Here is a 14471-nt window from a genome sequence, read left to right as displayed (position 1 = left end):
CACTTTCAGCCTACTCTCTCCCTGCCTAATAAAGGAAAACTAAATCACAGTGGGACCTTCCACACTGAAAAATTCTTATCTTGCATTCCTACTCTATAATGTTCTGTCCTCCCTATCACTTCACAAAAACAGAGTGAGCATATAGAAATACAGGGGTTTGAGAATACATGGATTTTTCAGTCTATCTAGGCTGTGCTCAAATTGCTGTTTCAAACAGATCTCAAAATCCCATTTCAAACGTATCCCATTGTGAATATCAGAGAATTCACAGACAGATCTAGATATTATAAAGCATCATGTAATTTTTTGAAGATTCCCAAACTTCCCTTAGTTTTCTAAGCTTTGACACTGCAGATAGTTTTTAATAAATTAAAAACAAAACAGGCACACAAGTAAACAAATTATCTTTTCATCAAGAGTTAAACTGGTACCAGTGCACCTTGGGACTCTGCATTAACCAGTAGCCCTAGATATTAATATGTGCATACAGAGATTTGAAAGTGCATTAGAAGAGATTCATTCTTGGTATGATCCAGCAGATTTCTTCTTTGAAACTGATGGGCAAGAACTAAAAAAAGAAGCAGTGGGTGAGGTGGATTATTTCAGTGATTTTAAATGTCAGCAGGGGAATTCAACAGGGGGAAAATTTACCTAAGTTAATTTTCTTCTTCAGTCACTGTGGCTGACTTCACGGTGTCCTTCCCAACCCAAATAAGGCCCGGAAAGAATGTGCTAAGAGTATGCTAAGAATACATTTCAGCTTGGTTGGATAAGATTACCGTCAAGTCTGTATTTCATGTTTTCTGCCATAGACCTCAAAGAACTGTAATCATATTAAAAGAAGTGGCTAGGGCTTTGACAGCTCCTTCCAGTTCCTTTGGTGCTGCCTTTGCTTTTGCCCGCTTGGCTTTCTAGTTTGGAGCTGGGTGCTTAAAACTGAATAAAATAGATCAAGTCCCTGAGTGGTGCCTAGGATGCCAAATAAGCTGAGCTACAGATCTGCTGAGAGCCATGGCTATTTTTATTAGAAGCTGATACTTTAGTGTAGCTGTGAAGACTGCCTTGGGAGAGGGTTAGTTTCTAGGGAAGGTGGGGAAGGCAAAGCAGGGCTTTGTAGAGAAAGTAGCTCAACAGAAGAACCCAAAGAAAGTTAAAACTGCAGAGGACGTCCCACCTTTCTTTTAATACACCATCTCCTGCGAGAGTCAACGTTGGCCCTGTCAGATCCTCTGAGCCGCTAATGCAACTTGACCTTTTCTCACAGTGCATTTCTTACCATCAGCATTATGACTGAGATTACAGCTGAAGGTACTGTAACCATCTTGATGTTCTAATTGTCTGAAAAAGATTTCTACTTAGTCACTCGGCATGATCTATATACATTTTTTTGCGAAATCGTGGCTTTGCTGAAGGGCATGCTTGAAGGCAAAGAAGCTGGCTCTGCTTTAGCAGCTGGAATTTGTACCAGCTAATAAAACCTGATCATCAGTCACCTCTAAAAATAGCCTTGGTCATATAGAGTTGGGAAGGCAGGCTTAGACGGAGAGGCTGCAGAAATAAAAAGCACAAAGAAATAATAATAAAGCTGGGATGGTAGATTTAAAAGCTCATCATAGTCACTATATTGTTGCTTGGCATTTTTGCACTTTTTCCCTTGTTTGAATCCATCTTACATTTGCTTGCAGTGTAAGTCTTTCAGGCACATTTTTTTAGATGTTTTATCCAGCTTTTATTATTATTTTTTAAATAACTCAAGGCAGTGAACATACCTAATACTACTTGTTCTTCCTGTTGTTTCCTCAACAGCAACCCTTGAAGTGAGCTAAGGGCTAAGGGAGAGTGACTGGCCCAAAGTCATCCAGGCAGTTTTCATGCCTAAAGCAGAGTAATTCAGGATTAATTTTATTTATTTTTTACATATGTATCAAATTTTTAAAAACCGCCATTTCCCTCGCAGAGGGACTCCGGGCTGAGTACAAGTAAACTATTAGCACATAAAAACTGTATATAACATTTAGATAAAAGGCAAAGATAGATATAATTCAGAATTAAAAGGTGGGGGAGAAGGTCTTTAGGCAATAGGCAGCCCCACAATTGTGTGCTTCTCTGTGACCGCCCCCCCCCAAGCAAGATGCAGAGCCAAGTCTTTAGACATTTCAAAAGGCCAGGAAAGTGCCCCCTCCCCCTTGCCTCTGGGGAAGAATGTTCCAAAAAGTGGAGGTAATGGCAGAGAAGGCTAACTTCCTGAACACCACCAGTTGGATTTTTTTTAACTGACAGGGTCTGCAACATATCATCCCTGCCTGACTGGGTGGGACAAGCTGATGTAATGGGGTGAAAATAGTTCTGCAGGTAACCTGGCTTCAGGCCATGTAAGGCTAATTTTAATTGCCTGTTTCATGCAGTTTAGTTCTGCTGATTTTTGCAGTATTCCACTTCACAAGTTATATGAACTCAAAACTGGCATTCCACCAAAGGTATGCCCAACAGGAATACTGGTAAAAATAATGCAATTTCAAGTGCTGTTTGCCATGCTGTCGCTTTATATTTTAGGTTGATGTATACCTATATTTAAAAACACTGTATATATTAAACGTGAGCTGCCCTTTACTAAACAAATATTTATATAGTGCATTTGTTTTCAAATCATGCCTTGAAAAGGCGCAAATATTTCTCTTCCAAAAAAAGAAGTCCGGATTCCAATCTCCCCCACTGTGTTTAATTAGGGAAGTGCAGCATGGGTTATTACAGAAGGAGTAAAATGCAGGATTTGAACCCTGAGGAACAAATCACTTAAAGGCATGATGCAAACGTAAAGGTTACGCAGTGTGCTTTATATCAAATTAAATCTTTGAGATATATTCAGTGCTTTATAAGACTACATGTTATTAGTCTTCAGTAATTATATAGTTTTGGAAGTTGTATATGAGGGTTGCTTGAATGAAGGCTAGAGAGAATGAGATCTGAACCTATAAATAAAGAAATGGTTATCTGGAAAATATCAATAGTTCATGAATAATTTTAATATGTTCAGACTATTAATATATGCAAACATTTTATTCAGTACAATGATGAAGGATTTTTTTTAAAAAATGCAGGCTTTTAAATATATTGTTCAATTTTACAGTGGAATTGCATAGCATTTTTTTCCCATTGTGGATCTCTGCATTCTACTCTCCCAAGCTTATAACCATCTTTTCTATAACAAAAGCTCTTAGATCTATTCTTTACCCTTTTTATTCAACAGACCAAGACTATGTCCCAAATCACTGCAGTTGTTAATGAAATACGAAAGCAAAATAAGTTTAATATAATAGAATTTGCATTGAGCATTATTGGAGACCAAATCTGTTGCTTTCTATTTCTGGGATGCTTAATATTCATGTTCAGTGGTAAGTTTGTGAAGAGCAGGCATAAAGCCAGTATAGCTGTCTACTTTGATCAGTTTGGGTAGATGTAATGAAGTGTTTGAGGAAGACCATGCTAAAGCTGGGCAAGACCAGGTTCATACAAAAGACCAAACTTCTTTAAAAGGTAATGATCTACTTCCTGGCTCATAAGGTTGAATCCAGTGACCAACACAAAACAAAACATGAACAGGTTAAAAGATGTAATATTAAATGTATGCTAAATTTGGGGCCAATATTGGTACTGGAAAAAAATGTGGACTATGATATTTCATTTACTCTGCTCAACAATTTAAGAGAATATATTTATAAAATTATATATTGATGTCACTTGACACCTATAAAACAAAACAAATGTATAAAATGTTTCAAGTAAAGTTTGGCAATATGAAAAAGTGGATGGAACCTATTATCATATGTAATGGACTTGTGAAGTGGCCAAAAATTTTGGTTGGTGATTCACAGGACATTGATGAAAATAATGGGAATACCTTTTCAGATTAAACCAGGCCTTTACTTATTAGGGTCAATGGAAGAAGAACTGACTAAAAAGCATGGTGTCTCATTATTTTACATTGTTACAGCGGCAATATTATTATATGCATAGAAATAGAAAACTAAAGAAACCTCAAATAATAAAAAGTATTCAATATTTAAATAGTAAAGACTATTTAAAGTTACAGACTTCTCAGAGATGGGTAAAACTGACTTGCCTAATGAGAGAGAAATCTACAGTTTTATTAAAAATAGGGGTTACATTATAAAAGTAGAGAAAAATAGTTTGATGATAAAGGGTTTTATAGATTAAACAAGGGGAGATAATGGGAAATGTAAATAGTGATTACAACAGTATAAGAAATGGTTAATGAATGCCTGAGGAAAGTGAAGAGTAGAAGTAGATTGGATTGTATTTTTTTTTACTTAATTTAGATAGTTAGTTTTGTGATTGTATAAGTTTGTATGTTTTTGTATATGTTCATGTATTGTGTTTTTATGTCCAGAATTTTAATAAAGTTTATGTAGAAAATACTTAAAATTTAAAAATAACTGATCAGCTGATGTAACTAAGAATTCTTTTTCCTGAGAAGAGTTATGGTGAGCTTTTCTATTACGTAATATATTTGATGTAAGCAAATGCATTATTATTGCGCAGATGTTTACATCTTGAGTGTTGCAATTATTAAATGTAAAGTTCAGTTGGAATGTTCTAGTAGAGGGGTAAAATATTTGTTGTTGTTGTTAGTTGCGAAGTCGTGTCCGACCCATCGCGACCCTATGGACAATGTTCCTCCAGGCCTTCCTGTCCTCTACCATCTTCTGGAGTCCATCTAAGCTCACTCCTACTGCTTCAATGACTCCATCCAGCCACCTCATTCTCTGTCGTCCCCTTCTTCTCTTGCCCTCAATCTTTCCCAGCATTAGGCTCTTCTCCAGTGAGTCCTTCCTTCTCATTAGGTGGCCAAAGTATTTGAGTTTTAGCTTCAGGATCTGGCCTTCTAAAGAGCAGTCAGGGTTGATCTCCTCTAGGACTGACCGGTTTGATCGCCTTGCAGTCCAAGGAACTCGCAGGAGTCTTCTCCAGCACCATAGTTCAAAGGCTTCAATTCTTTGGCGCTCAGCCTTTCTTATGGTCCAGCTTTCACTGCCATACATTGCAACTGGGAAGACCATAGCCTTGACTATACGCACTTTTGTTGACAGGGTGATGTCTCTGCTTTTTAGTGTGCTGTCTAGATTTGTCATGGCTTTCCTCCCCAGGAGCAAGCGTCTTTTAATTTCTTGGCTACAGTCCCCATCTGCAGTGATCTTGGAGCCCAGGAAAATAAAATCTGTCACTACCTCCATTTCTTCCCCATCTATTTGCCAGGAATTGAGAGGACCAGATGCCATGATCTTGGTTTTCTTAATGTTTAGTTTCAACCCATGTTTTGCACTCTCCTTCTTCACCCGCAACAAGAGGCTCTTTAGTTCTTCTTCAATTTCTGCCATTAGAGTGGTATCATCTGCATATCTTAGGTTGTTGATGTTTCTTCCGGCAATCTTAATTCCAACTTTTGATTCATCTAGCCCTGCCTTTCTCATGATGTGCTCTGCATATAAGTTAAATAGGCAAGGCGACAGTATACAGCCTTGCCGGACTCCTTTCCCAATTTTGAACCAATCAGTGGTTCCGTGTCCAGTTCTCACTGTTGCTTCTTGGCCCGCATATAGATTTCTCAAGAGACAAATAAGATGGTCTGGTATGCCCATCTCTTTAAGGACTTGCCAGAGTTTGTTATGATCCACACAATCAAAGGCTTTAGCATAGTCAATGAAGCGGAAGTAGATGTTTTTCTGGAACTCTCTAGCTTTCTCCATGATCCAGCTTGTAGAATTTTAAGCATAACTTTACTAGCATGAGGAATGAGTGCAATGGTGCGATAGTTTGAACATTCTTTGGCACTGCCTTTCTTTGGAATTGGAATGTAAACTGATCTTTTCCAATCCTGTGGCCACTGTTGAGTTTTCCAAATTTGCTGGCAAATTGAGTGTAGCACTTTTACTGCATCGTCTTTTAAGATTTTGAATAGCTCAGCTGGAATACTGTCACCTCCACTAGCTTTGTTGTTGCTCAGCTTTTCTAAGGCCCACTTCACTTCACATTCTAGGATGTCTGGCTCGAGGTCAGTGACCACCTCATTGTGATTATCAGGGACGTTAAGCTCATTCTTGTATAGTTCTTCTGTGTAATTTTGCCACCTCTTCTTAATCTCTTCTGCCTCTGTTAGGTCCCTGCCATTTTGGTCCTTTATCATGCCCATTTTTGCATGAAACGTTCCTTTCATCTCTTCAATTTTCTTGAGAAGATCTCTGGTCCTCCCTATTCTATTATTTTCTTCTATTTCTTTGCATTGTTCATTTAAGAAGGCATTCTTATCTCTTCTAGCTATTCTTTGGTGTTCTGAACCAGCCTGCTACCGGCCTTGCAATAAGGCAAACCCCTGTTCAAACAGTAGAGACTGGAGAGCGTCTAAGGCTGGAAAGCGTCTGCCAAGATTTATTACTCAAATAACAGAACAAGAAACAAAAACACTGGAACTTGAATCCTCAAACGGAAGGGTTGCTTTCAGCAACCAGCCCTTCCCCAAACACTCCTTTTATTTAGAGATCAGGGCGTGGCCTCCCTGTGCCTCCTCCCGAGGAGTCCCACAGCCTTTCTCTGTTTGGTCCTGCTCGACTGCCTCCTGCGTCGGGCGTCCTTGAACAGGGCCAGCTGTGGGTCATCATCCTCCGCACTATCGGGCTCACGCAGCTGAGAAGAGGGCCCCGGCTGGGGGCTCTGCGAAGCCTCCAAGCCATCATCAGCCGGTTCGTCTTCCACACACTCCTCCTCCCCCTCATCTGAGTCATCCGAGACATCTGAGCTGGCTGCCGGACCCACAGGCTGGCCCTGAGTCACAACACTTGGAATTCTGCATTTAATTGGGCATATCTTTCTTTTTCTCCCTTGCCTTTTGCTTCCCTCCTTTCCTCAGCTATTTGCAAAGCTTCCTCAGACAGCCATTTTCCTTTCTTGCATTTCTTTTTCTTTGGGATGGTTTTGGTTGCTACCTCTTGTACAATGTTGCGAACCTCTGTCCATAGTTCTTCAGGCACTCTGTCTATCAGATCTAATTCCTTAAATCTATTTTTCACCTCTACTGTATATTCAATAGGGATATGATTTAATTCATACCTGACTGGCCTAGCGCTTTTCCCTACTTTCTTTAATTTAAGCCTAAACTTTGCAACAAGAAGCTCATAGTCTGAGCCACAGTCAGCTCCTGGTCTTGTTTTTACTGACTGTATAGAGCTTCTCCATCTTTGGCTGCAGAGCATATAGTCAATCTGATTTCTGTGTTGACCGTCTGGTGATGTCCATGTGTAAAGCCGTCTCTTGGGTTGTTGGAAAAGAGTGTTTGCTATGACCATCGTATTCTCTTGACAAAATTCTATCAGCCTGTGCCCTGCTTCATTTTGTACTCCAAGGCCAAACTTGCCTGTTATTCCGGTTATCTTTTGGCTTCCTACTTTAGCATTCCAATCCCCCATGATGATAAGGACATCATTTCTGGGTGTTAGTTCTATAAGGTGCTGTAGGGCTTCATAGAACCGGTCAATTTCATCCTCTTCAGCACTGGTGGTTGGGGCATAGACTTGGACTACTGTGATATTGAATGGTTTGCCTTGGATTCGAACTGAGATCATTCTGTCATTTTGAGGATTGTATCCCAGTATTGCTTTTCCTATTTTTTTATTGACTATGAAGGCTACTCCATTTCTTCTGAGGGATTCTTGCCCGCAGTAGTATACCTGATGGTCATCTGAATTAAATTCACCCATTCCTGTCCATTTTAGTTCGCTGATACCTAAGATGTCAATGTTTAGTCTTGTCATCTCTTGTTTGACCACGTCCAGCTTTCCTTGATTCATGGATCTTACATTCCAGGTTCCTATGGAGAAAAAATCTTTACAGCATCGGACTTTCCTTTCACCACCAGACATATCCACAGCTGAGCGTCCTTTCGGCTTTGGCCCAGTCGCTTCATTCTTTCTGGTGCTACTAGTACTAGCCCTCTGCTCTTCCCCAGTAGCATATTGGATGCCTTCCGACCTGAGGGGCTCATCTTCCAGCGTCATATTGTTTTGCCTTTTGGTACTGTCCATAGGGTTTTCATGGCAAAGATACTGGAGTGGGTTGCCATTTCCTTCTCCAGTGGATCACGTTTTGTCAGAACTCTCTGCTATGACCTGTCCGTCTTGGGTGGCCGTGCACGGCATAGCTCATAGCTTCATTGAATTACGCAAGCCCCTTCGCCACGACAAGGCAGTAATCCATGAAGGGGGGGGGTAAAATATAAAAGATAGGAAATTAAAAAAAGAAAGAAAAGTTTTTCTTTTGTACCAAGCTCTTCTTATTTGCTAAAACGTTTGGATTTTAGCATCCCAGAAGATCATGGTACCTTATGAATGGCAAAAAATAACTTTTAAAGGAAAGAGAGATCTTTCATAGATAGTTGGAGTGGTTGTACAGCGATTCTTTTTTATGTTTTGTATAATATTTGTATAATTTGTAGTTTGATTATATATATGTGTGTATTCCAAAAGTTTAAAAATGAAGATTAAAAATGAAAAAGAAATCAAAGCAAAAGCTAAACACACAAGAAAGAAAAAGAAAAATAGAAAAGAAAGAACAAAGATATAAAAAAGAGATTTCCAATCTTCTTTACAGCAGTTATAAGCACAATTATCCAATCCAGTAAAACAGTTTGTGTGTGTATAGATACACGTATAGATGAGATAGATAGATTGATAGGTAGATAGGTAGGTAGATAGATCAATTATTACCTAAAACCATTGCATAATAATTATTTAAGAAACATTAAAAACTATAAAAGTAAACTAATAAAACAGTAAAAGAAAATAACAGATGTAGGGATGTTAATAATAGTGGGGCCACCTCATGAGTTCACACATCACCTGAGGTTGGGTAAAAAAAAATTCCTTATCATGCTTTAAACCAAGATCATTTTTCTTAAATACTAGCATTAATTTATCAGTAATTAATGCTAGTATTTGGTAATAATTTCCTTTTTTATAAATAGCAATAAACAAATGAAGGCAAATATACATGTCCCAGGATAACATTGCACGATCCAATCTAGGTAGGTCACCGGAAACAGAGGTTTAGTCCTCCGAGCTTTGGGACTCACGTTGAAACCCATCCACATTCTGGTGAGAAAGATGTTCCCTGAGGATGGGCTCCAGCAGGAGTCCAAAAGCTTGGAAGACTAAACCTCTGGTGCTGGTGACTGACCCAGATTGATTCCTGCAATAACTATGTATGTATGTATGTATGTATGTGTATATATGTGTGTGTGTGTGTGTGTGCGCGTGCGCACATGCGCGCACGCACATACACACACACATTCTTATGCTGAAAACAGCCTTAAGTGAAAATGACTAAATAAACATATGAAGATTTTTTACCAGGGTTTAAAAATTACATTTAATTGGCATACATTTATTTAAGATAACTTCCGTAATTATTCACAGCAGTGATTCTTTGAGGTTGCTTTCTATATAAAATCTTATTAAGAATATGTTCCTCTTCCAATTATATTCGGCATATTTGTATTTATCAGCTTGTGGGTGCTTAGTATATTCTCGTAGCAAAAGTTGATGAAGTCTTTCATATATATAATCATAAACAAATGGAGTGATGGAGAGATTTCTATTTCTGTTCTTAGCTAGTTAAAGGGAGCTTTTCCAGCATTCATTTGAATATGAGCAGAACATTCGAAATGTTCAAGAGATTTTGCTTTGTTGATATCATTGCTTCTGTGGATATTCTGTTCAAAGTAACCTTCTGTGCCTCATTTTTCTGCTCAATGTGGGAAGTCAGAGATTGAGGCCATGGTGTTAGCATTTGCAGGATCAGTTGTCAGGAGAGGCAAAGTTCTAGGGATGCTTTAAGAGCCAATACAATGCAATATAATGGTAAGGCATGGAAAAGATAAGAAAGTTAAACAAAGGGTATTAAAAACTAAAGGCATATCTTTAAATATGTTTCAAAACAGTCAAGGCCTTTTGGATATCTCCCATGGTAGATTAATAAGACAAGAACCATTACATTTTAAGTGAAATAAGAGCTGTGGTGGCGTAGTGATTAGAATGCAGTATTGCAGGCTAATTCTGCTGACTGCCAGCAGTTTGATCCTTACCTGCTCAAGGTTGACTTAGCCTTCCATCCTTCAAGGTCGGTAAAATGAGGACTCAGATTGTTGGGGGCACTATGCTGACACTGTAAACCATATAGAGAGGACTGTAAAGAACTATGCAGCAGTATAAAAATCGAAGTGCTGTTGCTAAATTGGTAATGATTTTCTCCAACATCTTTAACCCTAGCTTTTTCCAGGTAAGTTTGCAACCCCCTTAAAATTTGTTATCGGAAAACTGAATAAATAATAAAATTTTCATTATTATTTTTATCTACTGTTTATAATTTGTTTCTTTTATTAAATTACTGAGTCAAAGTATCCTATATTTTTTTTTAAAAGCCTAAAGAATAGCCCATGAAATCCTGATTGTCTTTATGGACTCCTTCATATTTTTACGGATTTTTTTTAAAATGCATGTATGGTTTCAGTGAATACATTTTGGTTAGGGAGATTGAAGTTAACCAAGTGTGGTAAGAAAGAACAATATCCTGGCTTTTTTAATATATATAATTATCTATGTCAAATACTTAATTTTAACTGAAACTTTCTGGGGTAAATCTGTGTATTTTATTTTGTTTTGTTAGTTTGACCTTTTCTTCAGAGGTAATTGGTTGGCTTCTATAAGAAACAAAATGTTGAAATATAACAGGGCATGACTTGATCCAGAAGAGCTATTCTTATAATCTTGTGAATATCCTAAGCAAATTTGTCTGGACAATAACCACATTACCTTTTGGCTTGCTGGGAGACCAACATTGTTTTTGTTTATTCTAGAATGTTTTGGGTTCTATCAAGTGATGGGATTCAAATATGTGAACAACCGGTTCTCTGTGTGGATGCCGCTTCCGGAAGGCCATTCTGGACCTGGGCAACAAAAAATTAGCTACCGGTTCTGCCGAAGTGGTGCAAACTGGCTGAATCCCACCACTGGTTCTATTCCCCTCCAAAATCTATCATGATTACACTCAAGCTAATGAGATGCAGATTTCCCTATTACCAAGCATTACAATAAAATGTGCCTTCTAAAATATTCTTGTAGATTGAAAATGTAAAAAATCATTATGTTGGGACCCATTCTTTGCTCCATTAAATCTATTCAATAGTTAGCCTACAGAAACAATATCAAAAAGAATAGTTAGGTCAGTTATTGTTCATCCTTCTAGGTTTTACCATCTCTGCAAAAATGATTATTCAAAGATGTTTGTAAAACTGCAGGTGACACATTATACCCAATAAGAAAAAAACAACAGTCAAGTCAGCTTTTTTGTTCTTCCAAGTAATTGCAATCTGAACTTTTGCACTTTATCTCTGCATTAATTTAAAATAGAAATGTTTGTGTGGGACTACATAATGCATTCACAATATGCAAAAGAATTTTGACAGGATCAACAATGCTGTCTTATTTTTAAAAAATCTAACCCCTTTTTGTATTTGAATAATGCTGAAATGCATAAAAGCAATTTTAAAAAACCACCAACAATAGAAATAAAGAAGGGGGGAATCATGTGGTATATAGGAATTATACTCTTTGTCATACTGTATACATTCACAGTAAATTCTAATCTAAAAGTACCATGAAATTATTTCTAAATTTTAAAGAAAAAATATACTTCACTATCGCCTTATTTTTCTATCTTGAAAAAGTTTACAATTATTTGTATGTCTGGTCTGAACAGATATGTTACTTTGAACTTGAGAGGCTTTCATTTTATCTCACAGTTCTCTCAAGGTACTCTTGTGAGTACTTTCTGGAAATATTATTTTAGTCTTTTTATATTATATATTACATTCTATATACTGGAGGGACCATCTCATCCCATTGGGATTGTCCCATCCCACCCATGCTGGCAAGGGAGGCATGCCCCATCAGCCTGTTTATTCTGGCAAGTGAGGTCCAGGACCAGGGCCTTCTCTGCTGTGGCAGCTGCCCTTTGGAACATCTTGCCTCCCTGGAGTGAGGTTAACCCCAATCCTTCTGACCTTCTGCAAGAGCTTAAAGATCTGGGGCTTCAATGGGGGAACATCACAGTGGAAGTAGTTGATTAACAACAGATCCCACCTTCCCCCATCCTTTAATTGGATTGTAGCATTGGGTTTGTTTTAGCTTGTTGAAGGAAAAGTCTTCATCGTGGTTCAGTCCAAGCTGGGAATAAACTACATGGTGACTGCTTTAGGAGGAAGGTTGCAGTTTATTGAACAGGAGAGCCAGACAGGAAGATGGCTCTGGAAGAAAAGAGAGAGAGCGCATGTAGGGAGTGGGTTTTTATACCTTCTGGAGCCTTTTGTTTGGAGTTGTTCCTGTGGCAAAAATTTTGACCTGAGTCTGAGTGTGCCCTTTGGCATCTGTGAGTTAATCCTATTATGTCCTGTCTTAGAGTTTGGGTGGCACGTGTAGGTTTTAGGTGTCTTTGTCTCCCTAAGCTTCTGGCTGGGGGCCTCCAACCTTCCTGGATTATTTACATCTGCATTTCTACAAAGCTGATTTCTGCTTCGGGAAGGGAGACTTGGTGCTGTTAAGAAAACTGGGCATGCTTTTCTGCCTCTTTTAAGATTCTTTGAAGAAACATAATATTCTCCCTTTTTAATGTTTCCTTCGGGGTGTGTGTGACTTCCCACAAGCTTATTAATGTATATTTATCTTTTATGATTGTAAGCCTCTCAAGTTACCTTGTGATCAGATGGGCAGCCAATACATTTTATAAATAAATAACTCAAAGGTCAGCAAACTATCTTGGCTTCATTTGTGTTGCTTACTATCTTGGCTTCATTTGTGTTGCTTACTAGAATGCTAGAATCCATCACAGAAAATCAGGAGGAAACACAGGTCATCTTATGCTTAGACTTAAGGAAATACAGAGTTGTTCTATTTTAGGATTGCTGTATTTTATTTACTGAAATTTATATATAGGTAAAGTGGGACGCGGTGGCTCAGTGGGTTAGGATGCTGAGCTTGTCGATCAGAAGATTGGCAGTTTGGCGGGTTGAATCCCGAGTGCCGCGTAGCAGAGTGAGCACCTGTTACTCGTCCCAGCTTCTGCCAACCTAGCAATTTGAAAGCACATAAAAATGCAAGTAGAAAAATAGGGACCACTACGGTGGGAAGGTAACAGCGTTCCGTGCGCCTTTGGCATCTAGTCATGCCGGCCACATGACCACGGAGACGTCCTCGGACAAGCGCTGGCTCTTCAGCTTTGAAATGGAGATGAGCACCGGCCCCTAGAGTCGGAAACGACTAGCACACATGTGCAGGGGAACCTTTACCTTTACATTATATGTAGGTAAATTAGATCTAGAGGATGTAATCTTGTATTTAATTTCTGTTTTCTCCTATTATCTCTTACATAATGCAGGTAACCAGTAGCTTTCCAAATATTTTTAAGTAACTCAAACAATTCTTTTCCATCAGATTACTATTCCTGCCTTCCCTTTGTTTAATTCTTTTGACAGAATAGGAATAGGAATAATAAAACTATGCTAAAGAGGTGCTTTGATTTGAGGAAGACTTGATCAAATTAAGTAGATTTATGAACTGAAGTAGAGACACCGTTTGAGTGCAGTAAATCAAATCATGTGATAACTGAAACATGTGAAGACCAGTTTTGCACCTTCTTGAATCTCAAATTTGCAGTTTGAACTGGATCAGTTTGATTTGCCCAAGATCTTTTAATTAGGAATCTACTTGTTTGGAAACACTCAAGATGACCTTTAAACACTACTCAGACCAGGAATTTCTTTCCATCTTCTAATCTTTCCATCATTTCTTATCTTCATCATTGTCAGACTTGAAATAGTAGGAAGCACTTTTTTATTGTTGCTGTTGATAATGATTCAGAATTAGAAATCATAACAAATATAGACATGCCTCATTCAGGTACCTCCTGGCCAATCTAGTCCAACTTTCTGGCTACCTCTACTACAACAATGGATGAGAAATGCTAGAAAAAATAACAGTACCTTTATGACTAATTTTAATTATCAATTTCTATAGTCTAACTAATGAATGTCAAACATGTATGTAAGGAGAAAAATTTATATCATGCTTACCACTATCTTCTTATGAAATATATTTGGATTTAATTCTTTTTTTCTTTTTTCTTTTTTTAAAAATCAAATTTTCCAGGTGCTTTATTCTTAGTTAAAAGCAATAATAACCTTCACAATAGATTGATGTGAAAATTATTGTATCACAGAGGCAGGTTCCAACTCCAGGTAGATGTAAGCAGCAGGAGGGGAAGAACTCTGTCGGAAGAGACACTTTATTTCCATATTAATTCATTTTCAAAATATAAAATATATAAAAAAATCTTTCCCTTAGAAGCAGTCC

At 38.1% G+C, this 14471-nt stretch overlaps 1 protein-coding gene across 31 annotated transcripts in view; it reads left to right on the top strand.

Annotated features, from left to right (window-relative positions):
• Positions 1 to 827: 827 nt before the first annotated feature.
• TRDN (triadin) overlaps positions 828 to 14471 on the top strand; it is a 232431-nt gene continuing 218787 nt past the window's right edge. For 21 of the 31 annotated variants that reach the window (XM_081313550.1, XM_081313548.1, XM_081313549.1 and 18 more), the window contains exon 1: positions 829 to 1308. In XM_081313550.1, the coding sequence (XP_081169676.1) occupies positions 1287 to 1308 (22 nt within the window). In that variant the 5' untranslated portion in view covers positions 829 to 1286. Of the gene's footprint in view, positions 1309 to 14471 lie in introns of all 31 variants that reach the window. The other 10 variants (XM_081313558.1, XM_081313557.1, XM_081313551.1 and 7 more) reach the window with 1 other exon arrangement.

This window comes from Vipera berus (genome assembly GCF_964194415.1).
Source record: "Vipera berus genome assembly, chromosome: 1".
In the NCBI taxonomy this organism is placed as follows: Eukaryota; Metazoa; Chordata; class Lepidosauria; order Squamata; family Viperidae; genus Vipera; species Vipera berus.
The sequence above is the reverse complement of the archived record's forward strand: the minus strand, read 5'-3'. Positions and strand labels throughout refer to the sequence as shown.